The following is a 27,500-nucleotide window of genomic DNA, read 5'->3' as shown; positions in this document are numbered from 1 at the left end:
TAACAGTACTTCATGTCTTCAGAACAGTGCAAAAATGTGAAAAATGGAGTTCTATCACTTGGATAATTTTGGTAATGTAAACAATCGAGTTTTGCACATATTTAAAAGGCAGTAATTCATGTTTAACAATGTTCATGCCAATGCTGATCTTTTATCATCCATAAGGCAAGAACAGTTTGGAACTGTAAGGCACAAGCAAAAGAAGTTGTTTCTCTTTCCTTGGCGGGAGGTTATAACAGCTGACAGTAAAAGACAGTGAGAAATAAAATGTGGGAAATATTCAGGTTGTTGAATTTTAAAAATAGTTTGTATACAGGGACTAGGTTTGATTTTGTGTTATTTAGCCAAAATAATTAATAATTTCCTATAATGAATGTAAAAAATTTTATATGACATTGAGTTCTCTTGTAAATAATATGCTATATGAAATTCTGTATGCAAATGAGAAATTATTTTAATAACATTAAATGATGAAGTATTTGGAGAGCATTCTTTTGACTTCACCAGTGTTTGATCATCTTGCAATTTGCAGCTTTCAAACAGCAATAGGTAATATGCACAGTTAGACTTAACACACTATTCTGAGTGTTCCTGTATTTTTGTTTGATACAGTTTTATGCTGGTATTATAATGAACTTACTACAGAATTTATTTCATCATGTGTTGAACTCGCTATATTCCAGCCTATAAGAAGGATTAAAAAAATGGATTCTTTGAAGTAGTACTATAGAAGCACTACAGTTCAGTGATATCTTCTGGCTACTAACAGAATTCAAGGACACATGGTTGGAAAAGCGTCTCAGGTATTTCTCTTGATTTGGAAATTCAGTCTTTAGTTTATGATATAGAAGTGTAACATCTGAAAGAGAAAGAAAAGGAATTTTGCTAATTCACAGGTTCTTTTCCTCTCCCTAGGAGGAATGTATGTGGAAAGAAAAGTAATCTTGTCTTAAAAATCAGAGGTGCAGTTCACAAAACAAAAATGCCCTTTGGATTATCTAGGAAAATGAAAGCCACTACAAAGTACAAATTAACACTTTTAATCTGGTTTCAAGCGCTAATGTCAGCCTCTCATCTTTGATTATGGTGTCTAAACACCATCTCATAAACTCATATATAGTATAAATATATATAAGTATATTAAGTATATATACTTAATCTCATGAACTGACATGCATAGATGGATGTATTTGCCTATATGCAACCACTTAAAAATGTTCTCATAATCTTGTTCGCTGCCACTGTCAGATTGGAGTAGATGAATTAGCCACAGGTAGAATAATACCTGTCTCAACAGCCTTGCCTTTCCTTCTTTTTAAGTGACAAAGGATGACTTTTGCACTTGGTTGCTTGCAGATCTGCTGGAATTAAGCAAATTGTTGTTCTGTTAGAACTTTCAACTCTCATTGCACAGCTTCTTAAAAAAATTTGGCACAGGTTTCTAAATAATATCATTGGATTTTGTTGTCTGCATGAATCCATCTCAGAGCTTGTTCAGATAAAACTATAGTAGTTCTGTTTTCTGTAGGCTCATGAGTAAGGCTACTCAAGCTGTGGTTGATCTCTGAATGTTTTTCCTAGTAAGTAACAGTAGACCAAGAAAATGGAAATATCTACAAATCTGGTAGATTGATGTTTCTTGTTTAGCAGGAAGTTTAGTACTCTTGCAGATGACAGAATAGTGACTGTGGTGGGTCACACTGAAGGTCACTGTAGCCCAGTGTTGTGTCTCCAGCAGAGGCCAAAAGTGGGTGCTTAGAGAGGAATATAAGAACAAAACACGTAGTATTTTTCCTTTGAGTGAGCAAATACATGCTGCCCAAATGTTTTGAACAACTCTACTTCATTATGGATACTCTATGCTAGCCCAAATAACAAAACATATTCAGTAAATGCCAAAGATATTTGGTCAGGAAAACAAGGTCTTTCTTTTAGGAATTGTTAAGTAATGCTATCTCTTTGAGGTTTTATTCTTTAAAAAAATGAATATTCTAAATTGGAACAAATAACTTGAGTAGTTTAAAGAGGACCACCATTTGCTTGATGAATTTCCCAAACTCTCAACATGAAGAGAAAGGTAGGTCAAGACAGGTTGTGTTGGGAGATGAAATAAAATAAGAGATAAAGAGATAAAACAAGTTTCTTTGTATTTCAGGAAGATCAGGAAGTGTTACAGGAGCTGCAAGAGACATCATCTAGCTGGTAGTCAGAAGAAACAACAGGATTTTGCTGACCTCCTCATTTGTACTTGTACCTGTTGGAAAAAAACCCAGATTTTGATTCAGAGGTTTCTCTGGGCCTGTCTTCTATTAATACAGCTGTTATCTCTATCTACAGCTTAGACAAATTTGAGGGTAGTCTTTGAAGCGTAAGGGAAGTGATGTGCTGTAGGATGTGTCTGAACTTCTCGTCCTTGACAGCAAGAACATATTGTGTTAGTATTTCTAAGTGTCATTAGCTCTCTCAGCAGATCTGCTCTGGAAATACTTCTGTCTGCATTGGATTTATGAACTTGAAAAGGTACTTGGTTAAGAACTATACTATGAGGGTTTTTTCTTTCTGGAAGGAAAGACAAAAGAAACCATTACGATTCTCATTCTAGACTCAAATTCACATCTAACTCCTCTCTCTCATCAATCTGCTAAAATCCCGGGTGAAAGGTGCTTGATATAAATAAAGCTTATAGCAGAAATTACAACAGGAGGAAAGAGATTGCTCTTGTCTAAGTAATGGCTATGTGTCTGGAGAGGTTTAACAAGACCACAAGCAGAGATCATCAGGTCTCGGCAATAGTAGTCAGAGGATCAGTCTTAATTGTGAGACACAGATAACCTTCAGAACATGTCCAGATTTGGCAATTTTACCAAAGTACACAGATAACATAATACATATTTAAACCATTCAAACATTTCCTTCTATCTTTGATACAAAACAGCTCCCACCCACTTGACGTTATAGACCGAATGATTCAGATCTATTGGCTCTTGGTTGTGGAAAAATCTGCCTTGAGGTCAGTTGTGGTTCATACCACAAGCAGCCATCCTTTCTTTACTCTGCCTAACTTCTGCCTGCTATTTTAAATGGACACAATATCCTTACTTTCAGCTGCATTTGATTAAGGGTCTGCATAGAGTCATACGCAAAGTATAAGGACCTCTGAAAGCTGTGTATGTGCAGAAGCCTGTCTGTGAAAGCTGGCCCCTGTTGGGTCTAAGCAGAAGGTAAAGGAGGTGGCTGTAACTCAAAATCCAGAATTGGGAAATACTGAGAGAGAGCCTAGAGGAGTCCATTGCTGCCACACTGATGGTAATCCTGTGTGAATTCCTTCCCACCTGCTGGAAAGCAGCAAATTGTAGCAGCCCAGAAAATGCTTGAGATGTGTCAGAACTTCTGAGTTCTGCCGTGTCCCTAAACATCTTGCCTGAAACTGGAGGAGGTATTTTTCCCTGCCCCCCCATTTCCTGTATATAACAATCAGACTTTAGTAATTGCAACTTTTCTTTTAATTTTCTGAGTTACAAGCCCACATGAGGCCTTTCGGATTCATTATGCATGAACCAGTACGTATCCGGGGATGAATAATGTTCCATCTTACTTTCTTTTTTTCCCTTGCCCTGAACGGTTGTTTTTTAACAAAAATGCCTTTTTCCTTTTGAGAACTCTCAGAAATGTGTTCCTTTAAGAACCTCCTACATGGTATGTGTTTGCAATTTGTAAACACAGTATGTCAAAGAATGATTTGATTCAGTGGTGAGGCAGCCAGATATTTGCATGTCATGAGGTCTAAGGGAAACAAACTGACCCTCAGCCTTCCCCCATCCAGGCAAATTCTGATGGGACCCTCAAATAGCTCTGGCAAACTGTTCTGTTTCTTTTGGACTTGATGAATGCTTTTTTCTGTGAAGACATGTAATTATTTCTTCCTTTATTTTGCTGCACAAGTTACCAAGAGAAGCAGCATAAAACTAAATGTGAGTATTGAGGCTTTTTTCCTGTTATTCCTTTATCTGATAATCTTTAAACATGTTTGTATAGAAGGCACTTAATTTAATATTTTGAACAAGTATGCGGGAAGTTTTTCCTCACAAAATTGCTGAATAAATTAGATGCAGATTTCCAAATATATATTATGTTGTTAATTTTGTGTTCCTAAAGAGATACCACACTTAATAAATAATTAAAATTATGTTTTTATTAATTCTTTTCATTGTACTAATTACCTCGCCCACTAAATTGCAGTAAGATTGTTTGGGGTTTCCTTTGTAAAGAGATGAGGATGAGTTTTGTTTACTCCAAAGAACCATCCAACAAAAAATGAATATGCTGTTTCCCTTTACATTTTTACCTCCTAGCAAGCTTTTTTAGCTATTTGTTTTTGCAAGAAAAAGTTCTAGATAGTGTCTTTTCTGTTAATTCACTTGGTTCTAGCATAGGTAATTTTAGCATGTAATGTGGATTGTTCTTTATTTTGGAAGTAAAAGAGTTTCCAAGCTGATTTTTATAAGACAAAATATTGCTGTAAACAAGTATCTCCAAATTCTCCCTCCATAAGACACTTTGTGTTTTCTTTCTTTATTTTTGGGATCATAATTTTGTTTGGAATTTACATTTAGAAATTAACTTTCAGGTGCCTTTTTTTTTGTTTGTGTTAATATTTTTCTTCTCTTTGTGCGACAAGTTGTTATTTGTACAGTAACAGAACAAACTGTAGTGGATTTGATATATTAACATTATAACAGATTGCTGATGGTCATCCCATGTAATTTTATTGCAGGATCAGGAAAGTCACTTTGATACAAGAGTGTTTAATTGGTAGAATACTGAGATGATACTAACTAACTTGCAGGGTTAGAGAAAAATTAATTCAAAAACTGCTTGAAAGAGATTCTCATGTATGGTGTCTCCAATTTTTAGGCAGTCATAATTTATAAAGCGTGTATTTTTTGATTGACATGGTAAGACATATTTTCCATCAGCTCTGTTACCGATAATCCCAGCTTTTTTCATTTATTTTCCCTACCAGAGTTTTATTTCTCAAAAGAATGGTTAAAAACTTTTAGTATTGCCTAACCATGGACAGACAGAGAGAAATATTTTAACTAGCATGCTTCCAAGCATCAAACCCAAAATCAGAAGGTGAAATTCCAAACCTGTTGGAAGGAGCAGCCCTCCTGCCAACTCAAGATCTTGGTGCTGTCAAGGCTTTTAGATCACCTGGAGAGTAAATTTGAGCTGACTTTTTCTTCGCACTTCCCTGCCAATTTAGAGTAAATGATGATCATAAATTAATCATTTCTAGTCCAACTGTTCTGTTAAAATCTCTAGAATCCTAAGTTTGGAAGCTGGCATGGTGAAATGCTGCTGATGTTCCACTTGGGCTGCTGCAGCTGAATTCATTCTTCTGAGAACGGGACATGCAGCTCTTATGAGAAAGAAGGCTGTGAGCTCCTTGTTTCATACATTTGTGTTTTCCTGTAAAATGTCAGAGGGATCAAGTAAGGACATTTCTGTGGAAATATGCAAACATGACTCCAAGGAAACAAGTTAATAAAACCCCATGACATAAATTCTGTAGCAGTGATAAAGTGAAGGACAAGACTCGCAAAGGGAAGATACACTGCCTTAGTTCCTTCATAATGATGGCTAAGTTTAATTTCTGCTAGTAATCACACTGGAGAGGAATTTATAGCTGTCCTTTAGCTAAGAAAAGTGCCTTGCTCATTAGCTTCAGCAGGTTTAAGCTAGATTTTGTAAATATCCCTATTCATGTTGCCATGTAGTATGTCACCTATCATCATTTCTTGTTCCCAAAGACTTAAGGGTTTTCTTTGATTCTACTTCATTCATGCTAGTATGCTACTTTTCTTCCCAGCTAGGGTTGCCTTTGAATTTGAATTGTAAAAAGGACTGTTTAATTCTTGCACATCTCAGCATAATGTGGGTAATGGATATGAACAGGCTGTCCTAGCTGGTCGCTGGCCTCACACTTAAGAGGCTTCATTAGTCAGAAAAATATTAATCTTCCTGTAATGTGTCTTTGTACATAGGTAGAAGTATTATAAGCAAGAATGGCCAAGTGCCAGTGGATGGTGTAGCTGTTAACAGAACATTTTGCTTAAGAATATTCATCACAACCTCAGAGTCATAAAGGATAATTGCAAAGTGCTCATCTGGAACATTTTATCACTTTGGCTAAATTTGGAAGTATTTTCTACCTCTAGCACTGGGAGTTGACCAGTTGGCAACCTTTGTACACTGCTTTTAGCTATCCCAGGCCAGTGCTGTGGATACAGCCTGATGGGCAGACCCATCTGATGGCAAAGGTGCAGTGAATGGCTTCTTTTGTTCCCTCTCCTGCAGTTTTGCTCTCTGGCCCTGAGGAAGTCAATTACTTTGCTGTGTCAAGTATTAACCTTTTCTGTAGACAAGTAACTCACAAATGTGTTTTAGGATTATGTTATTACTGTTGTTAGAAAAGCATTTTGAAACCTTTGAAAGGAAGGCTGTAGAATACCTCAGAGATTTAGGTTTAAATTCTATTTATCAGAAGCCCATGATAGTATTAGCCTTAAACATGCTTATTGAGCTCAGTCTTTTTCAAGTGAGCTCTTCAAGTTTCAAATTCAGCTACATCATGATTGATTTATGTACTAAAACATGCAAAACTGTGGCATAATTAGAGTTCAAAAATCTAACATGCATGGGAAAAATGTTTGGAGTCAAAACTATTTCATGCTGGTCTTCTAATTGGCAATCTTTGTTTAGTCTAGTGCTTGAAAATTGAAGAGCATTGAGAAATATTTCAAATTAAAAGCTCAAACAGTTTGGGTTTGTTGGATTTTTTTAAAATACAGTAGCAGAATTCTTAATTTGTTTGATCACTTGCTTAGACTTTTTACTGAAATCTTTTAATAAATTTTACATAAATTAGAAAAAAGGCTTTGGATTGTATTTGTTCCTTGATGCAGTTTCTGCTACTGTGTTCCACTCTCCCACTCCTCAGACCAACCTTTTGCAACACAGCTGGTCAGAATTATGGTCTCTGAGCACCATCCTCTACCAAAAATCCATTCTAGGTTTGCAAAGATGGTTGTTGCTTCATTCTTCACATCATCACTAGAGTAAATATGCATCAACCAGACTCTACTAGTATCAGTGGGCTCACTGTTCCACACTATCCTTGAGTTAAATTATGTGTTCTTAAAACTTTCCTTAATGTTAGAAAGGAATTTCTTCATTTTTACCAAATTTCCTCCAGCATTCTAAGATTTGGTGATGGGTTCTATTTGTCTGAAGCAAATGTTGACTGTCTTGGGTGTTCAGATAAACTTTAGCCTTAATTTTCCTTCAATCAGATAATGTCAGTCCTACACTGGAATTGATTTTTAGATAGTGTGTGTTTATAATCATAGAAAGAAATTTACTCTGAAAGTCATGGTGCCAAAAAGAAAACAACAACAACAACAAAGACTTTTTCACATATCAGAACATTACAGAAATCCCAGCAGGGCTGTTACTGAAGGGTCAGTAACCTCATATCATAATAAAGACAGAATACCATGGTCTACTAATTTTAAATCATAGCCAATTTTAGACTATTTTAAATAGAAAGAAAATGTTTTATGTGTGGTGCAGACTTTAAGGGAAATGTTAGGGTACCCAGTTATGTAAGTGTTCTGCAGATTTTATCTCCCAAGAAGCCAGAACAGGTAATGTAAGAGTCACAAAGGCTTCAAGTAGGTGGCAAATATCACTGGCAGGAGCACAGGGCTGAATCTCTGTAAGGACTGGTTGTTGTTGCTGCCACAGGATGTGAAGATTCAAGTGAAAACTGAGTAAACACCATGTTATCCCCTATCTTCTTTAACAGCACATTATCTACTCAACTGCTTAAGAATCCAGAGGTCTTTAATTAACATTTTTTGCCTGCCTAATAGATGATGCACAAAGACACATATTTAAAGAGCCAAAAAAGGAAAACCACCAACATTTTTTATTCTATATTTTTCCTGGTGACACTGTTATTTTTCTTCTCTAGTAAAAGACAAACAAAAAGCCAAAGACCTCCACTCCCTGCTCTTTTTTCTACCAGCCCCTCTCCTAAAAGGTTTCTTCTAAAAGCAATCATTGTCTTCAAAATTCCTTTTGAATGAATTTGAACAGTTCTAAAACTGTTTTTGCTTTGTAAGTCCATATATCCTTTGACTGTGCTAGAATGAAATGTGCTGGATAACTATCAACACTGAATATAGGACATGATGTAAAAGAACATGTATAATCTGAATATTTAATTATTTTTTTTTCCTCAGCCCAGAAGCCAGTAGCCTGTCCTTGATGCATCTACATAGATAAACTAATAAGATTTTCCTATCCACAATGAGTTTAAAGCACCCAGAGCAGGAAATAAAAGCAAAAAGCCGCCCTGACATAATTCCACATCATTGGTGCACACACAGCTGAATTGCACTATTTTGTAACTGCAACCTTGGTGCTGATGCTGAGACTTCATAACTGAATTGTGCATAGCACTGCCCAACAGATAAAAGCACGCTAGCCCTAAACTCCAGAAAATATTAAATCACCTAATTTGACATCCATGAATTGCAATAAATTATTCAGCTATGTTAATTTGCACACAGATGCCAGTGTTCTAAGTGATCCATTTTAAGAGAAGACAGAGCAGGTGGTCATGTAGCACTTAGAGGGAAGCAGAAAGAAGGCAAATAATTCTGGTGAAGAGTACCCACGGCATATTTTCATGTTGGCTGTTTGTTGTAAGCTCTGCTAGAAACCTTTCTTGCCATCTGTCTCAGTTATATCATATAACCTGTTCATTACTGTAAAAATGGTAGAATGCAAAGAGTCACACTTCTTTCAAATTTTCTTTACCAGATTAGATGCTTCATGGTCTGTCTAGCTAGCAGATGCAATATACACATATGAATTTTAATATGTTTTTGCTGTTATTATTATATCTCTGTTTTCCAAAAACAGTGCAAGTGCAGAGCATCATTAATGCTAAATATCATACACATACCTACTGTGTTAATTGTCATCAAAAATCCAGAGTCCATGGGTAGAGAGCAGACTGTTTCTAGCTGTCTTCAATGTTTCTGCTTACTCATTCTCTCCTTGTTGCCCAGAGAGGTTGTGGATGTTCCATCCCTGACAGTGTTTAAGGCCAGGCTAGATGGGGCACTGAGCAACCCGGTCTACAGAGAGGAGTCCCTGTACATGGCAGGGGATTGGAAATAGGTGATCTTTAAGGTCCCTTCCAACCAAAACTATTCCATTATTACTTGATCCTGCCTCTTGGAATTGCCCACCTCGAAGCCTGTTTTCTCTTGGGAAGGACTGGAGAGTGACACAGCAGTGGTCACCCCAAAAATCTCCCATATAATGGGAAGACATTTGCAGTGCTACATTTGCAGTGGCCAACATTTCTTAGACTCTATAGCAGTGGCTTTACAAACAGTGCTTTCTGTTGGTGTAATAAGCAGCCTAGGGCTTGTCTGCAGAGCCACATCATCTGTATTTTCAGAGATGAGCTTGAAAAGAAGACATCAGCCAAGCCTGATTGAGCACTGCAAGCAGCAAAACTGGCCTATGGAATATTTGGCCTACAAATCAAAATAACTGGGAACAATTATAATTGAAGTAGGGATCTTACATCCCAGCGTTACTGACAGTAGCCTTTGTTTTACCTAAGCTGTAATGCTATCTAACTCATCATAATCTCTTAACAAGGCTGAGACTAGAAAATTTTAGATTTGATTAATTTTGATAAGGTGTCATCCTTTTATTAAAAGAGTGCTGTGTCTCAGTTTATATTTTTCTTCAGAAAATTAGTTCAGGTTGGCATAGCACAGCTGGAGATAAGAGGAAAAGCCACTGCAGCAGATGCTTGATTATCATTTGGGGGATTTATGTTTGGGTTTGGGGGAAGCAAGTCTTTCTTTTTTTAAGCAGGGTAATGAAAATCCTTTCCAATTTTAGCTTGTTGCTAACAATGCTGCTGCTGCTGAACTTTATATTTTTCTCATTTTATTTCTTAAAGCAGTTCTAAGTAGGTCACAGGCTTTTAAAAAACCCTTTTAGAAAAAGTTGTGCTGTATAGTCTGTTGTAGTTTTTTTTAAAAAAAAGATTGTAATTCATGGGATTCACCCCTTCTCACACAGTAGAGTAATCTTCATCCATATTTCTATTCCTAGAATAAAATGTAAGGGCAGGGAAATCTGGTCTCTACAGCTAAAACATCGATAAAGATGAGAAATTGCATTTTTTAGTACGGCCTTAAAGATTACTATTAGAATCAGCATTCCCTATTGAAGTTCTGTTACTTCTTGTTAGTGGAAAGACTGGTTTGGTGACCTCCAGGCACTTCAGTCACCCTTGTATCACAGATATCATTTCTTATTACTACTGTTTTCCCCGGGAGAGCTTTCAGCCCAAAAGGCATGCTTGTGTCACTTCAGGACGGTGTGTCCCTGCCCGGTGGTGTCAGTGTATGGCTGAGATGGGGCACTTCTGCCCAGCTGGGCAGGCATTTAGTGCAGATGCTGTTCTAGCAGAGGTGGTTCCAAAATGCTCCTCTGATGCTGCTCCCTACCAGTATCCAAAGGGGGCCTCATGGGAATCTGGAGAGGGACTCTTCATCAGCCATACTAGTGATAGCACAAGGAGTAATGGGTACAAACTGAAATATGGGAAATCTATTATAGACATTAGGAAGAAATTCTTTATGGTGAGGTTGGTGAGGCATTGGAACAGGTTGCACAGAGAAGTTACGAATGCCCCACCCCTGGAAGTCTTCACAGCCAGGTTGGATGTGGCATTGGGCAGCCTGGTCTAGTGGGAGGTGCCCCTGCCCACAGCATTGGAGTTGGAACCAGATGATCCTTAAGGTCCCTTCCAACCCTTAAAATTCTATGAGTCTATGATTTGCATAATAGGGATGAACTAACTGGTGGAAGTCTTCAGTGCATGTCTTCATTTGTAATTTCCACTTTCTGTTTATTTAAACTTTTTGAAATATCATTCAAGATTCCCTAATCACAGACTGTGAGTGCCAAGGCAACAAAGGGTACTTGGAAAACACAGGCATCTGCAGGAGACCTGTTTTGTTGTTATGAGAATGCCCCCGCTCCTGTTGCAATGCCCATAAGAGAATATAGAGGGTTTGTGGAGACTTTTACCCTCCCTCTTTTGCCATTCAACAGTGATAAATTTTCTGTGGCCCATCACAAAATCACCTTGCAATCCCCCTGATGAACCTGATGAACCTCCTGTAACCCCACTTCTCCAGTTTTGGGGAGGTGCCTCTTGATAACAGCCCATCCATGCGGTGTATCAGCCTCTCCTCCCACTGTGGTGTCATCTGCCAATTTGCTGTGGGTACCACTCTGTCTCATCTAAATTACCAGTTAATCTGAGTATTCTTTGTCAGATGAGCCCTTTGTAACAGATGCAATCCTCAAACCTGTTTTATGGTTCGGTATGGGTAGTACAACTAATACTGACAGGATTTTACATTGAAAGTTACAACAGTGCACAGCTGAATTATTTCATCACTTCATTTATTCCATACATTTGACAGTAGTCAGAAAATAATGAGCTCCATAATGACACAGGAGAAAACACTGGCTTTACCAGACTGTGTGAAAACTTGTAAAAAATGTGGGTTTTATTTCAGGAAAAAAAAAAAAAAGGCAAGAATTTAGTTGACTACACCATTTGAGTTTGTATGGTGTAAACAAAGTAGACAGCAATACCAATTAAGGAAAAAATTACAAAATTCCTGAGATGCTTGATCCCTTAGTTAAGCCACAGCTCTTGCCCTTTTTGCTTGTAGTCATGGGGTGTGTAAACACAGTACGATTCAGTATGAATTACCAAATCAACCTCTAAAATACCTGCTTTCTCTTGACACCCCACCAAAACAGTGTCACTTGTGGACCATGAAGTAGACTGTTACAGCTGTGTCTCGTTTGACAACCATCCTGGCTGCTTAAAGGAGAATTTAATCAGTAAGAGCTCTGTACTCAGATGCTTCCAGGACCTGATGTTATATTACTGTCCTGTGCTACAGAGATAAGATAGTTCAGAGTTAATATCTCTGTCTTCTTTCCTGTGGGTTCTTGGTTTGACTTGATCTGTAATATACTCCCTTATTTCCTATTGCTTCTGTAGCCATTTTTAGAAACACAAATATTACAGAGCCCTTAATGCATAAATTTCTATATTCATTCTATAAAAATAGAAATAGGGAAAATGAAGTCAGCAAATTCATGCAAGTAAGGCAAATTGCGTTAAAAATTAAAACGTGCACTTAGCTGAAAATGAACAAGTGCCTGGGGCAGCTTGCTGGGGTGTCCTTCTCATAGGAGATCAAATTATTTTATTATCCTTCAGTGTTGTTCAAAGGACTTTTTCCCATATTTTTTCTTTTTTTATGCCCTCTAAGAACAGGCCTCATTCCAATAATTGTACGTTCTTGAAGAAAAGGATAATGAAGTTCAATGGCAGGTATATTTAGATTGGGAAATAGTCCATTACAATTGCCATGAAGTGAAAGATAGAATATTTTTACCTGTATGTACATATCTTCATCCATATGTATATACTAATCCTTTTCTGAGTAATATGAATGTTTCTGGGTGTTTTATTCTTGTATGATGGGAGGGAAATTAAAATATATTTATAGAAAACCTCAAGATAAATTATTGAGAGGTTTATCCTTCTAGTTCTGCCTTTTAGCTCCAGTGAGAACACAAGATTTTTTTTCCTGATGATTCCATATTTGTCAGGATTCACAGCTTCACAGTCATGTTCTTATAGCTTTCTTCATGGAAGTCTTCTAATGCTCTTCATTTTATAGGAAATCATTTGACTCTCCAGAAAGTCTCTGTCCTAATTTGTTGCAGTTAAATTTTATCTTAATCTGCTTTAACAGCAGGCTGACTTGCCAGATCTGGTTTTTTATTTTCATCTCTTTTTATCATTCAGTCTGTGAAACTGCTGCATTCTCAAATCTGACCCCAGGGACTCCAGTTAAAATATCCTCACATCCTTGGCAACATCTCTCTCACCTCCTTGGAATATTATTAACACTAAAAATGATACCACGTATCCCTGCCTATCAGGTACATAAAAATCAACAGAATTTAGCTTCCAATTGAAAATGTTCCAATTTAAATAGTAAAATCATCTTTTCCCAAGGAATGGAGACATGGCAGTCTTTCCCTGTGCTTAGGACTCGAGTTAGCAGTTGGAATGCTGGAGTCAGCGTTTCATTCCATGAGAAGTGAATAACATCAGATCTCCAGAGATTTCTTAACTGACCTTCAAAACGCGAAGTCTAGCTTCCAGCAAACTTAAAGTAAACATATTACTCTAGAGATTAGGATCAAAGCACAAGAAAAACATTCTACTTAACTGCGTGGCACTTGTGCCGTTACTATTTATTGGAGAAAGGATAAATGGTGCTGGGAGAGACAAGATTCACCTTTTTTGCATTTTCTAATGGTAAAAGTAGTTCTCAAAGGTTGCCCATACTTTGGCCAAGAGGTTTGCAAAAATCTTCATTATTTTGCATACCATTGCTGCTTCATTCCCAAATTTATCATGAGTCATGGTCTGACGGTTTTTCTAAAGAAAACTCTTGGGCAACTTGAATATTTTATCAGAGGACACTCTCAGGCTTTGACTCTGTTCTTGGGGGGTACCTTTTTAAAGTTCTTTAGCAACAATTCTCATCTGTAGAACAGGACTAATAGCACTTTGCTCCCATATCCATATAGGGGTTTAGAAGGATAATTATATTACAAATTCAGTAGTTCTGAAGTATTATAGTAGTGGGTCTTGTTTGTTCTCACGACGTGGGCTTCCTGAAACAGACTGACTTCCTGGGGAAAAAAGCAATAATCAAGAGAACCACTTGCTAAAGAAACTTACTTGCTATGCAGAGTTTTTGATAACTTAAAAACCTGATTGACCCTCATTAGAAGGAAAAAACAGAGATATTTCTACAGATATGGGAAGCTATTTGTTGGTGAGGTTTGCGCAATAAAAATGTGCTATAAGTAACAAAACTTTTCATGAATGCCCCATTTGGATTTTGCTGTTTAGGCTGAGATGGAACTCTGTCAGGAAGCAGGAGTACTGATCCAGCAAGGAGAGGATCAGTAAGGTGGGTCACTCAGGGTTATCTTCTAAGGCAGTTCAATATTTAATTCCCATTAAAAAAAGAAATTAATATCCTCTGGAACCCAGTTTCAAGCCTGTCCTGTGACCTTGATAATGGAGCACAGTTAACCACAAACACTCCTTGATTGCGTCCTTAGGCACCAGTTTATACTTCTTTCCCAAAACAGAGCAAAATGCGCAAAACTTAACCTTGACTTTGGTCATGACTGTGATTGTGCATTAAATGCACTAAGCTCTGCCTGGTTTTTATGTGCCACGTTCTGTAAAAGTACAAGCTGATGGATGTAATTTTCTCTCTACAAGTGTGTTCATTTGTTTATTTGTTACACATTCAAATCTCTGATCTTAAGGAAATGGAAATCCAGATTTAAGCCCTGTTATATTATTTTTCCAAGGATATCACATAAAACACATCAGAAATATTTTTAAGAAAGCATGTTTCCCACAGATCTGAGTTCCAGATTATTTTATTTCCTTACTGCACCCTGTCTTGGCTGACACAAATATTAAGAGCAGTAAGAAATACCGTATATCAATTCAGCTCTAAAGATTTTCAGTTTACAAGAGCAACAAGTTTTCCAATCAAGTAATTACTTTTGGTCTGAAATAAGGATGACAGCCTCTCTTCCTGCCCCCTTTCCACTATTTTACTAGTACATCTCCCAGAGCAGAATAATAAATGCCTGACCTTATGCACTGGTGCCAATGGAAACCTGAAGTAATTGTTTTTTTCTCACAGCTCAAACAACCATTTTGGTTTAGAGCTTACTGAAACAGAAACCCAGAAAAATATTTTATACCTTTTTAAAGCCGAACCATGGTTACAAGACAGTTAGTGAGTGTATAAAAACAAATTATGAGGGTGTGACTCTAAGTGGACTAGATATAGGCTTTGTCATGGATAAGAACTCCCTCTAATCTTGTCTTCTGTATGTTCTTCCTTATTCTCAGGCTCTGCATCAGGTTAAGAGAAATTAATTTGCTCTGTTATTCAAAGTACAAAAATATTTCAGCTGCCCAAAGTCACTGACGTAAATATTTTAAGAGACCTTCCCCAGTTGTTTTCAACTCCTCTAAAATTCATGATTGCTGATGCTGGCTGCAGCTACACCCATTGAGTTTAATGAAGAGTGCAATCCAATGAGCCCAGCAGATGTTTTTGGGGTTTCTTCTCTGTGAACTTTCTGGTTTCTTCTTCATTTCCAAGAATCAAGACCCAATTTTAGCAGACTGATGATGATCCAACCAGCAATAAGAAGACTGAAATAAGTCTCCACCTCCACAATCCTTAAAACATTCACTATTGCAGATCTATAAGCAGCTGAGGTTTGGATGTTTGTCCGAGCCTCTTTAGCCCAGAAAACTGAAGGATGGGAAATTCACACAACTGACTCTCAATAGCCTTGTGGTATTTCCTGCACTTGTCCAGCACAGAAATATAAACTATCTCACATTATTTTGGTACTGCCAGCATGGAATCCGGCAATGAAGAAATATGTAAGAAAAAACAATCTTTTCCTATAACAACAAGGGAAACTTTCTTTAAGTTCTGATTTTGTTTGACTTATGATTTAGTTTATTTTTCTTTATATTTTACCCTTTTGCTCACCTGGGGTATTTGTGTGACCTTACAATGCCACCAAACATTAGCAGCACAGCTGGGATAATGCAAAAAACAGTCGTATATCATGGAGTCCCTTGTCTTCCTTCTGTTGGGTCAGGCAGATGTGAGGGTATTTTGAAAAGAAAGGAATGAGAAGAAAGACAGGAGTATCAAGAGAAGGTCAGGAAGACTCTACAGAGTGCCTGTCTCTTCTCTTTGGCCTTTTAACTCTGCAGTTGGTTTCATTTCTGAATTATTGCTTCTATCTCCATTACCTGACTTCTGGATGAACCATATCTCAGAATCCAGTACATAATGCTGATAATGCCAGTAGTTGTACATAAATCTGAAGATGGCTTCATTTTCAGGTGTCTGACCTGAAACAATGCTAGAACAAGCTGAAGTAGCCCTCTTGCTCCCCACCATGTAGGTAATACAATTTGCAGTATATGTTGTTAAAGGCTACCATTTTATTGTCGAACAAACCAGCATTAAGAAACCTAGGACGCTGCAAATGACCAGGAAATGCCTGTCTAACTTTCACAGGTAATGCAGCACTACTTGGTATTTGAGCAAGCAAATGGTCATGCACTGAATTACCTGATTTTTCCATCTTTTGCAGATCACGTGGAGGGCTCCAGCAGGATGACCAGCAGTCACACAGACTGTCATTTCTGCCTGCAGTCTCTCCGTGGCAGGAAATATGCACTAAGAGATGAAAATGCTTACTGCGTTCCGTGTTATGACAGCCTGTACGCCAACCCCTGCGAAGAGTGCAAGCAACCCATTGAGTGCAGCTCCAAGGTAAAGATTTAGCTTGCACTTTTTGTTCCTTGTTAAATTATGCACAAATCCAATTATTTAATGGCAGATTTGGTATCCAGCCCTCTGCATATCCCTGTATTGGTGAAGAGACCTAAGCACAGCTGTTGTACATCCACAGACAGCAGAGTGAAACAGTGCTATTTCCCCTGAATAGGAAAGTTCTGGGATCAAAGGTGAGGAAATCTGCACATGCATATACCCCAAGCATACAGCAAGGCTGTGGTGTATGTGTGGACCTCAGCTAGGCTCCATCCTTCACCTCCAGTCACTCACTGGCAGCAGAGGCTGCACAGTGCTGGAGGGGTGATAAGGTGGGTGGTGTAATTCAGTGTATCAGATTGATTGACACCTTGGAACTTCTGTGAGATGTTAATTGAAAAAATATTTTGAGCATTGAATAAATTACTTTTCCTGTAGGTGTTGACAAGCAGATGCCAAGCTGAGAAGACAACATGTTTATAATTTGCATATCCTTTCTCTCTCTTGGAAATGAAATATTTTTTAATTTCTGCTAAATTCCATGTTTACCTTGTTCATCTCACAGATGGCATGTTAGTGGCAGTGTTTCTGACCTTGTCCTTCCTTTCACCTCTCCATATTTTACAATATTAATTAATAATTCAAGTTCCTCTTTGATATTTGACACGGTTTCTAGTACTCCATACTTCAATTTAGAACACATATATTTGACTTTGAATTTTAAGGTCAAATGAAACCTATCAAAAAGTATTTCTGTTGCCAAGTATAGTGTGTACTGGTCACCTTCTCCCTATGCTCTCTTTGCCTATGTTCCTTAGAAATAAAAAGACAGAAAGTTATTAAAATAAACCTCTTGGAAGGCTTTCCCAGCCCAAGCACTTCAAAGCACATCAACTGAGTGCAGGAATCATCCAAAGAAAATGCCGATTTGGATGAAGACACTTCTCAAACTCTCATCACCATTTTACCCATGGCAACATAGCACCAGTCAGGTTCACCAGGAGGGCACATGCTTTGAGTTCACTTAATTTCACCTTTAAAATCAAAAATTAAAAAAGCGACAGGATTACTGTTGTTGAAGATCATAAACAAAAAGCCATGTCTTTGGACTGAGTGGAAGGAAAAAATGGGAGAAAAAAAGCAGATGTGGTAAGAAAGGAGAGAACCTGGCTAGAGACATCTAGAAAAGTGGCACACAGACATCTGCAGCTGATTGTCTCACCTCTGCCAAGGGGCTAGATCTTGGTTTTCTTCTTCTCCTCTTCACCCAGTCTTTGCCTCAGGCTGCTCTCGGCTGACAGCCTAGTTCTTGCAAGGTTCAGAGTGCTAACTAAAGCAATGAAAGTGCTCAGCACATCCTGAAACGAAGCATGGTATTTCATTTTTAGCTCTTTAGAAGGCAGGGACATGATAAAGGAGAGCAATGAGATTGGATTTGTGCCCTTTTATATTTCTTTCTTATAAAAGAGCCCTGGAAGTGTTTATTTTTTAAGCTGGGAGGGTTTTTTGGAGGTAATTTTTCCCCTTACTTTTCTAACTGTGGAAAAATTAAATCTGTTGTTTGGTCTTTTTTTAATTCTTAGTCAGGATCTCATACATATACTGTTAGCTCTTTCATCCCTTAAGCCCACTGAATCTTAAACAAACATTTTTTCTGCCAAGTTTTCAGGGGGATTTTTATCAGATATAAACAAAAGCAGTATTTTTAAAAAATTTTACAATTGTTTTGCTCTCAATGAGATTTTAATTGCTTGTTTTCTGACATAACTTAGCACTATGTCAGCTGGAAGAAGAAGTTGTAACATTGAAAATACATAAGGTTCATTTCAAATTCTACAGAATATGAGCTTCCTCTCCAGTGGTTTGTGCACATTAAAAATATTGATCACTTGATTCCCCTTGAAAGACAAATGTAATATATGATTCTTCCAATAAAATCATACCTCTGTGTTACATAAGGAAAGACATTCTGCCAAAGCAGCTCATAAGGGCCTTTGCAAGAGGTCTACACAAGAGTGTGACATTGAGTGCTTACACCTTTCCTGAGCACACTTCTGGTTGGATCCACCACTGCAATGTTCCTTGGTTTTCGTTTTACTTCTGAAAGGAACTGAGGGATAAAAACACTGTAAATAAATGTTTTGATTAACATGAACTTGCTTTCTCCGAGGATCTGGCCTACAAAGGCCGTCACTGGCATGAGGGGTGCTTCAGGTGTGCCAAGTGCAGTCGCTCACTTGTGGAGAAACCATTTGCTGCCAAGGACGAGGTCTTGCTGTGTACTGACTGCTACTCTGATGAGTATTCATCCAAGTGTTTTCACTGCCAGAAAACCATTATGCCTGGTAAGACAACAGGGGCTCTTTGCTGAGAAATTGAACCACATTTTTAATAATAACCACCTCCTGGAATAACCAAGCTACAAGGTCCTTGACTTTCAGAACAGCTTGGAGGTGACTACTCTCCCTTTGTGTGTAGCACTCTCCCAACAGCGGGGAGAAGGCAGGCAGACACATCTCATCTATCATTGACGGGTCTTATGAATCCTTATAAAAATATTAAGAGTTCAATGCTGGGTAAAATGTGTTCATGTGGTGTCCTTGGCTCTGCTGCAGTTCTTAGGAGGCATATCCCACTGTGAGCATAGGTAGACAAACTGAGCCATTGTGAGCAGGAGTGCCAGATTAGACAAGTCACTGACATGTTTTCCACATTGACCAGACCCTGTGCTTGTGTTCTTTATACTAGTGCTTTCACTCAGCATACAAATTTAAACAAAAATTTTGTTTAAATTGTCAAGACAATTTGCCTTCAAATCATTGGCAGCATTTTTACTAAAATGAATAAAAGTCCATTTTATAGTATTGTCCATGTTTACAATAGGCTTACTTCCTGCCATTAGCAACCTTGAAAATTTGGCACTTTCCACTAAACTGCTTCTCAGCTTTTGATTGTGTCTGTTCAGGACATGCTCTAAACTTCATCGCTACAACATCAATGAAGCTCATACAGCAGAGTGATTATCCAAAAGCTGCCTCTTCACAGGCATCTGAGAGAAGCCACAGCACCATTTGTTGCAAAAGGAAGCTGCTTGCTTAGGAAAATGTGTCCCTAACTTTTGGAACAGAGCACATCAGTAAATTTGGCAGTGACACTGGAATTTTATTTTTCAGTATATCTTAATGCCAAACAGTAAGATCCAGGCTGTGCAAAATTATAGTCTTACTATTGCTACTAGATTACTCATGTTGTATTCAACCTGTAACACTAGTTTGTATTTTTACAGTTTGTTTCCCTTTCATTACAAGTAAAATCTGCATTAGTGGAAACAAATATTGTAACAATATAGTTCTGTTCGTTTTAAGGACTATAACCTGTTTAAATTGTATATAGTTTACAAAAATATTGTCTAATAGGCACACCTCACCAGATGTGATCAAAAAAGTGCCAGAATACACTCTGGTTTGCATTATTATCTTCTGGTGTATATCCACACTGCTTGTTTTGTCACAGAGTCTAAATCCTTGCAGCAAGTGCCTGAAGGTGTGAGAAACGGTGAAACAGTGGCATGGGAATGCCAGCCAGTCTCTATATCATTAACCTCCTTCTCATCAGCATGCTAGCTCTGTGTTGAAAAGACCTAGTTGTAAAAGACAGTGAGATTAGCCTTCTGGTCCCTGGGATGAAGCTGAAAACCTTTTGTGTCTAAATACAACCAGTAATTTCTCCACTGGCCCCACAGTTCAGGAAACAGGTACATTGGGATTATCAGCAGCAATTTTCTTCATTTGGAAAGGACAGTAAAGCACCTTGCACCTCTCTGTGCAGTCTGATGCTACCTACAGGTAGGAAGTTATGGATGGGGATCCACTGGAAAAATTGCTCCCAGATACATGTGTATATCATAGACTTATGTTTCTATATCAAGATATGTCACCTGTACACAGAGATAAAATCTCTGAAACTCCTCTGACAAACCTTTAACTGAGCAACTTTCTGTCCTTGTGCTGTATCAGAAGCATCTAGTAAAACATGATAAAAAGAATTGCTGTTCTAGGACAGGAATGGTGAGCTATAGGAGAAGTCAGTGTAATGTGATGTATCAAAAAAATATTTACTTTTAGAAAGTTCCAGCTTAAGCTGATGAAGATAAATAATGCATTTATAAGCAAAGGAGTCTTAGTTTAAGAAAGACAGAAGACAGGACAATAATAAATGTACTAAATGTCCAACAAATTAATCTCAAATTTATAAAAGTGCTGCGTACCTGAACATTATCACTGAGTTGGCTGGTTTGATAGAAACTGAACAATTCAAGCATAATAACAAAGAAGAAATCCCAGAAGATTCATATAAGAGTAGACTATAAAAATCATAGCTTAGGCAGTTCAGTACATCTTTTGCTAGATTATATGGCACTGAATGGGTTCTTGAAATTTCAAGCGCATTATTAGAAGCTCTATTAAATTGGAGATACCTGTTTTCTTGCATAATCTGATACTGAGGTAAAAGGTTCAAAACAAGAGCATTCCCAGCATTTAAAACTTACATTACAAGGCTACATCTGAGAGGATTGTTCACTTCATTTTTTTTTTTTTCAGGTTCACGTAAAATGGAATTTAAGGGAAGTTCCTGGCACGAATCCTGTTTCGTTTGCCAGTATTGTCGGCAACCATTGGGAACAAGACCATTAATCACCAAAGACAATGAGAATTACTGTGTGCCCTGTTTTGAGAAGCAATTTGCTCACCATTGCTATGCTTGCAAAAAGGTAATTAAACATACAGTGCAAAAATTGCTCTAATGAGACAATATTGCTTGTGGGAAAAAGGGCTGGATCACGTGAAATGTGTGGTGAGCTGAGTAAGAGCAGAGTCCCACTGACACTGGACACTGAAAGCCAACAGGGACAGTGTCTCCTGTCCACCCTTGCTAATCTGACTGATTATATCTGAAATAAACGTATTTGCCAAAACAAATGCTTTGGGCTTCTTTAGTTATTGATTGTAATTTTTAGCAGGTTAAAGGTTAAATGGAAAGTTGTATAAAGCTCTTCTCTCCTGAAAATCTCTGATTTTGCCTTGGTAAATGTGCCTCTCTTTCCATTATTTTTTCAGATGTATTCATATGCATAATTAGCCACCTGAATTGAGCAAATCATCTGCAATCTTGGCTATTCTTTCTTGAAATGTATCAGCTATGTAGTGTAACTAGCAGATGAAGTAACACTCAATTGTGGTAACACTACTCAGGGGTCCCACCGGTGCAATACATGATGATACCCTTGTGGGTACCTGAAAGCTTGATTTGATTTCTTTTTTCCCCCAAGTACAGATAAATCAATTCTTCCCTCCCTCAATTTTTTTGTTTTAAGATTGTCTCTTGTCGATGAAAATAATCAAAGCATCATACTATTCTAGTGTGATACTTTTCTCTAGGGAAATGTTTTAAGCTGCTTTTTATGGCAGAATTTTACTTATTCTTTAGTACCTGCATCGCTCTGGAAGCACTTTTTTATTGTTTTCACTTCATCAAATAACTTATAATTTCCTGTAATTATGTAATGATTACTTGTAAATCTCTACCTCTAACAAAAGCTTTTAATTTCAGGAAAATATGCTGCCTACTTTTTTCTGCAGTAGTTAAACTTTAGAAAGTACCTTTATATATTCCCATGTCTCTACATCTAGTCTTTAATTTGCATTAAATGAACACTCCTACATGAAATAATCAGGATTTCTTTCTTAAAAACTAGGAATGCAAATAGTCCCCCTATATAATAGCTAAAACCATTTTACTTTTGAAACTTGCATCAATTCCCACACATGAGAATTGACCCCAAAGTCATTAAATTGCCAAACCAAATCTTGAATTTTTGTCATCACTTTTTAGATTTTACTGGAAAAGCAAATGCAAAAAAAAAAACAAACAAACAAAAAAACCACGAAGTAGCCCAAAACTGGAATGTCAAAGATATCAGAAACTATTTAAATCATTTTATTCCTTGACATGACCCAGAAAATAAATTCTTTATTTTCCTGAAAGTATATTCCCCAGGGAAATTTGATGATATCTCTGTTCTTACTTAAGTTTCTTCAGCTTTTTATCCTCCTGTTCCAACAGTATTCATTCATTCATTCATTCATTCATTCATGCATGCATTCATTCCCTATCATGCATATGACTGGATAACAGAAATACTATCTTACAGCTCATCTTTATAGAAATTTATCTGTACAGTCTCTCACACATTCTGTGAAACCAGCCCTTTACCACACATACGGGAGCCAAAGAACAACTGGAAATTTCCCTCTTCAGAAATAACCGGTGCAGAGCTGTGAGTGTATTGCTGGCAAAGAGAAGTTGATGACACTGATAAATGTGGTTTTCTTTCTTCTTCTGACCAAGTAGATCTCCTTTCTATTTTGCTTCTGTTTCTTTACTGTCTTTTTTCCTATTTAAAGTACTTTAGCAGCTGAGAGACAGCAAAATACTGGTTAGAGATTAACTATTATCTCAGCATCCATTCTCTCACCCACTGCCTATCACTGAGAATTTCTCTTCTGAAAGCATGCCTGATTCTAAACACTTATATACAGTGCAATAGAAAAATTTTCTTTAAAGGTAACATATTTATTACAAATTATGAGGTTATACTGTGATAGAAAATTGAGAATAACAAACAGTTATTCTGTTATAAAAATATATAGTTATATATATATAAACATGTAAACTATATATATAGATATATAGTTATAAAGAGTAGCATGTGGAGTTCAACTGCAAATTAGTCAAATGGATAATCCAGATGAAAAACAGTTGATGTGACCACCCTCTTTTCTCTTGTACATAATGGAAGAGAGAAAGCAAGTGGAAGTATTTATGAAGGACTGGACAATCCTTCGTGACTCACACCTTTGTTTCTTCGCTCTCTCCTTGTTTGTCCATACATTAGGTTATAACTTCTGGAGGAGTGACCTACCATGACCAGCCTTGGCATAAAGAGTGCTTTGTGTGTGCTGTGTGTAAAACTCAGCTGTCTAGGCAAAGATTCATTTCCAAAGATGAGTACCCGTACTGCGTAGACTGTTTCAGCAAATTTTATGCCAATAAGTGTGCTGCTTGCAAGAAACCTGTTACAGGTGAGTCTTGTCTTCTAAAGGAGACCAGATGGAAATGAATCATCAGTCTCCTCTCAAAGAAGACTTTCACTTTAGAAAAAAACATTAAAAATACTATCATCACAATGAAAGACTGAAGGAGTTAACTATCAGAGAGACTGTCTCTGTGTCACATGTCCTGTATCTTGCTAGGACATACTGATCACACATGTTCCCTAACTGATGAGGAGCTGTTTTATGTGCCCAAAGGAGTTCCTCCATTGCTTGATGTAGTGTTTTCTGTATTAAAATTCCTCCTTGAGAATATTAAAAAGATGCTTCTTTTTCCTCTTCCCAGGATAGTATACACAAGCCCCTCTGTGATTTCTTCAGTTCTGTTTTTAAATGCAAATGTGATCAAACTGAAAACAGATTAACTGCCTGCTGGTAAGGCACACCTGTCAAATCAGAGAGCTTTCCAAATGCAGCAGGGCTCTATTTCATACATCCTTGTATACTTATGTATGATTTCTAATGTGACATGTATGTCACTGGTCTATGATATCTGAAGTTTTCTGGTGTTCTGCATTTAATCCTGTTATGTGTTGAAAAGAACTGCCTGTTCTTACAGGTGCATGCTGCATATGTCACTGGACAAAGAAATTGATGAATACTCAGTCACATGTGCATGCTTAAAAAAGGAAAAAAACCTACAAAATAACAACAACAACAAAAAAATCAAAACTATTCAATTTCTTTCAGTCCACAAGATCTTATTTCAGATAATTCTGCTAGGAATCCCATTATCTGGTAATTTCCAAAATAATCCATCTTGAAGAAACTTAATTATTAAATTTCACTCAGAGTTGTGACTAGTTGTGATGTTTCAGCATATTGCAAGTAAATTTCATGGGGTTTGTTGGGAAGATCAGCAAACCTGGATGGACATTCTGATAAACCCATTGTGTCCAGATCTCATAAAGGGATATGCAAGCAAGCAACTTGTGGCTTCTTCTGAAATATTTGCCACTGTTTAAATTTTAAAGTTGTTTTTCAATTCAGCCAATAAAAAATATTTCACACTACGCATTTTTGTTCATTTTTCCGATCACACATCAGAAAGTCATCTGTTGCCTTACTGAACCATAATCCAGAAATACTGGATTCAGATCTTCCTTTTTTTTCATACTCTCTTTCAGCTCTCGGAGGTGCCAAATACATCTCATTTGAGGAGCGTCAGTGGCACGGGGAATGCTTTAACTGTGTGAAATGCTCTGTCTCCCTGGTGGGCCAGGAATTCCTCACTCGGCAGGATGACATCCTTTGCCACAAATGCGGCTCGGCTTCATAGTTCTGTGGAAAGCTGTGCAGATGTACAGCTTCACTATTCCCACTCTGCTGTAAGAAAACCAGATAAAAGGCACTGCAGTTATTTAGTCATTCAAGTAATTTTGCAACAGCAGTTTAACTCCATCCTAGCTCGCAACTGCTTATAAACAAAAATTAGACAACCGCCCCATAGTGCTTAATAAAACAATGCAGATAAGATTTGTATATATTTTAAGCCTAACTCGAGTATGTTTTCCTTGTAACACACTGCACTCTGCTGTTAGAATCTCAAAAATTTGTCTTTTATCACCTATGAACCAGAGAGGATTTAAAAGTCTGTCTGGCATATGAATAATGATGAGGCATTAGCACTGATTCACAGATGCAGATCTTGGCAGGGAAAGCTGGGCACAAGCATTTTTCTAATGGATAATAACACTGAAGAGAACACCTTGTAAATATTATATTCTTCCATACTTTGAGCAAAAAAGATGCTGAAAAAGCAGGCAGAAATTGTGAATAGGATATGCTTTCACACTGAGGACTGCAGAGTCAGAGAGGACAATTCAATGGGAAAAAAGGTCACTTCCCTTACTGGGATTGCTACCCAAAGAAGTCAGCCAAAACACTACAGCACAGGTCCTTTCCCAAAACTGGGTAACTGTACTTAATTTTTTAGGCATAGCTGGTCTAGAACATACATAAACCCATATTTTCAGCTGCTGCAAGAGGTAAGGATTGCCCAAGATTGAATAGTGCTGACATACATTTTCCCATAATCATTATGCCTTAAGACTTTTTCCACTGCCTTTGCTATACCTTCAAATACAGGTCTAAAATATATTTTTTTTATTAGTTGACACAAGAGCCAATTCATACTGGTCCCTTTAATCTTGTACTTTCCTTCATTCAAAACCAATTTGCCAGCAATTGAAGCCCTGTTAAGGACCTTACATCCTTGGTCTTTGATTCACAGTTCATTCCTATGCTTGTAAATTCCTTCTTGTGGACAGCAGGCTATAAACTCTCCAGAACCAATTCCTGATTCATTTCACCATTAACCACATGTGTTTTTTAACAGTATGTCAAGAATTAGTAATTGTCATTGCAAGCCAAGCAGCTCTTGCTTGCAGTACAGGGCCTTAGTTTCTAGGTAGCCAGCCTTTATATCTACTTGCTGAGCTCCAGCACTCAAATACCTACTATTAAAGGGCAACTAGAACTGAGTTACAAACAGCTATCTTCTTCCATAATGTGCGTCACAGTGGCCTGGTTCGTGTACTGGGACACTGTGGATGGAGCAGTTATGTTAGGAATGGCAGGTTCTGCACTGTCCAGCAGAGTTTGAGTCCTCATCTCTCATGTCTTTAAGTCATTCTTCTTTAGACTCTAACCTTGAGTACACAGAGTTATTTGGCTAACTTGGGTGGCCCTCATTCATATTGAAGACAGACATTACTTTGGGTAGAAAAGTGAAAAAAACAAAAAGAATATGTGTGCATGGCTAAGCCAGGGCAAAAGTGCAGTGGCATGAAATCACTATGGATTACGACTGACCAATGAGTACATAGCAGTCTGTTGTCAATCAATAAAATACTGATCTTTTGCTCAATGTGGGGTTAGTTTTTGGTTTTCATCTTCTTCTTTCATGGCAGCTTTTATGGTTTGAATAGTTCACATTTTTCATTTTACCCCAGCTTCTTCCTTTTCTATTTACACATCTCCTATGGCTGACACAGGTTCTTGGTAAGGTTTAGATTCCCATAAATAGAAATATGTTTCATTGCCTTATATGTATAAATATATATATATATATACAAACACACAGACATAGTGGCTCACGGTTATGTATGATGTTCTAAAAATTTGCACTGTTAGTACATGGTCTGAAATTTTTTAATTAAAATTATGAATCACCATGTTTGGGCTTGTCTGTGGGGTGTACCTTTTGTTTGTGTGAAATAACATTCAGCACATCTCAAGAGTGTGGTTTTGGGCCTTTATTCAGTCTCCTCTGAAGAATCATAAATCTTAATTACAAATTGACGCAGGAATTACCAGGCAGCCTCCTAAGACATGGGGATGTCACAGGTCAGACACACTGATCATGATAATCCTAGTCTTCCAGCCTTAACATTTATGAAAATGAAATTCTTCTCTGACTCATCAACTAATTATATTTTTAGAAATACCAACTGAATTATTTATTTCTTCTGAAGTAAATACTGTACAGTCAAATCTGACACTGAGCATTTTCACTTCAGAATAATAGTAAGAAATAAATGTGATTGCTATAAATAGCCTGAATAAAAGTTATATTAGATAGAAAATTGCTATTTCCTAGTCTCTGACACCAGCTACCAATGCCTGAATAAAAGTACAGTGATACTGCGGTGGTGGGCTGACCCTGGCTGGACACCAGGTGCCCACAAAAAGCCCCTCTATCACTCCCCTCTGC

General features: G+C 37.5%; 1 protein-coding gene across 2 annotated transcripts; it reads left to right on the top strand.

The window, feature by feature from the left end:
* Window positions 1–727: 727 nt before the first annotated feature.
* Window positions 728–27,024, top strand: FHL5 (four and a half LIM domains 5). 2 transcript variants are annotated; one of them, XM_015622288.3, is made up of 7 exons: window positions 728–3,971; window positions 14,129–14,189; window positions 16,432–16,613; window positions 18,784–18,958; window positions 21,215–21,384; window positions 23,569–23,755; window positions 24,913–27,024. In XM_015622288.3, the coding sequence occupies exons 3-7, from the start codon at window positions 16,455–16,457 to the stop codon at window positions 25,062–25,064; spliced, it is 843 nt and encodes a 280-aa protein (XP_015477774.1). In that variant the 5' UTR covers window positions 728–3,971; window positions 14,129–14,189; window positions 16,432–16,454; the 3' UTR covers window positions 25,065–27,024. The 2 variants fall into 2 exon arrangements, with proteins under 2 accessions (XP_015477774.1, XP_015477773.1); XM_015622287.3 differs by lacking the exon at window positions 14,129–14,189.
* Window positions 27,025–27,500: the final 476 nt, after the last annotated feature.

The sequence above is a fragment of the Parus major genome, chromosome 3 (assembly GCF_001522545.3).
Source record: "Parus major isolate Abel chromosome 3, Parus_major1.1, whole genome shotgun sequence".
Classification (NCBI taxonomy): Eukaryota; Metazoa; Chordata; class Aves; order Passeriformes; family Paridae; genus Parus; species Parus major.
Note: the sequence above shows the minus strand (reverse complement) of the source record. Positions and strands in the feature narration are given on the sequence as shown.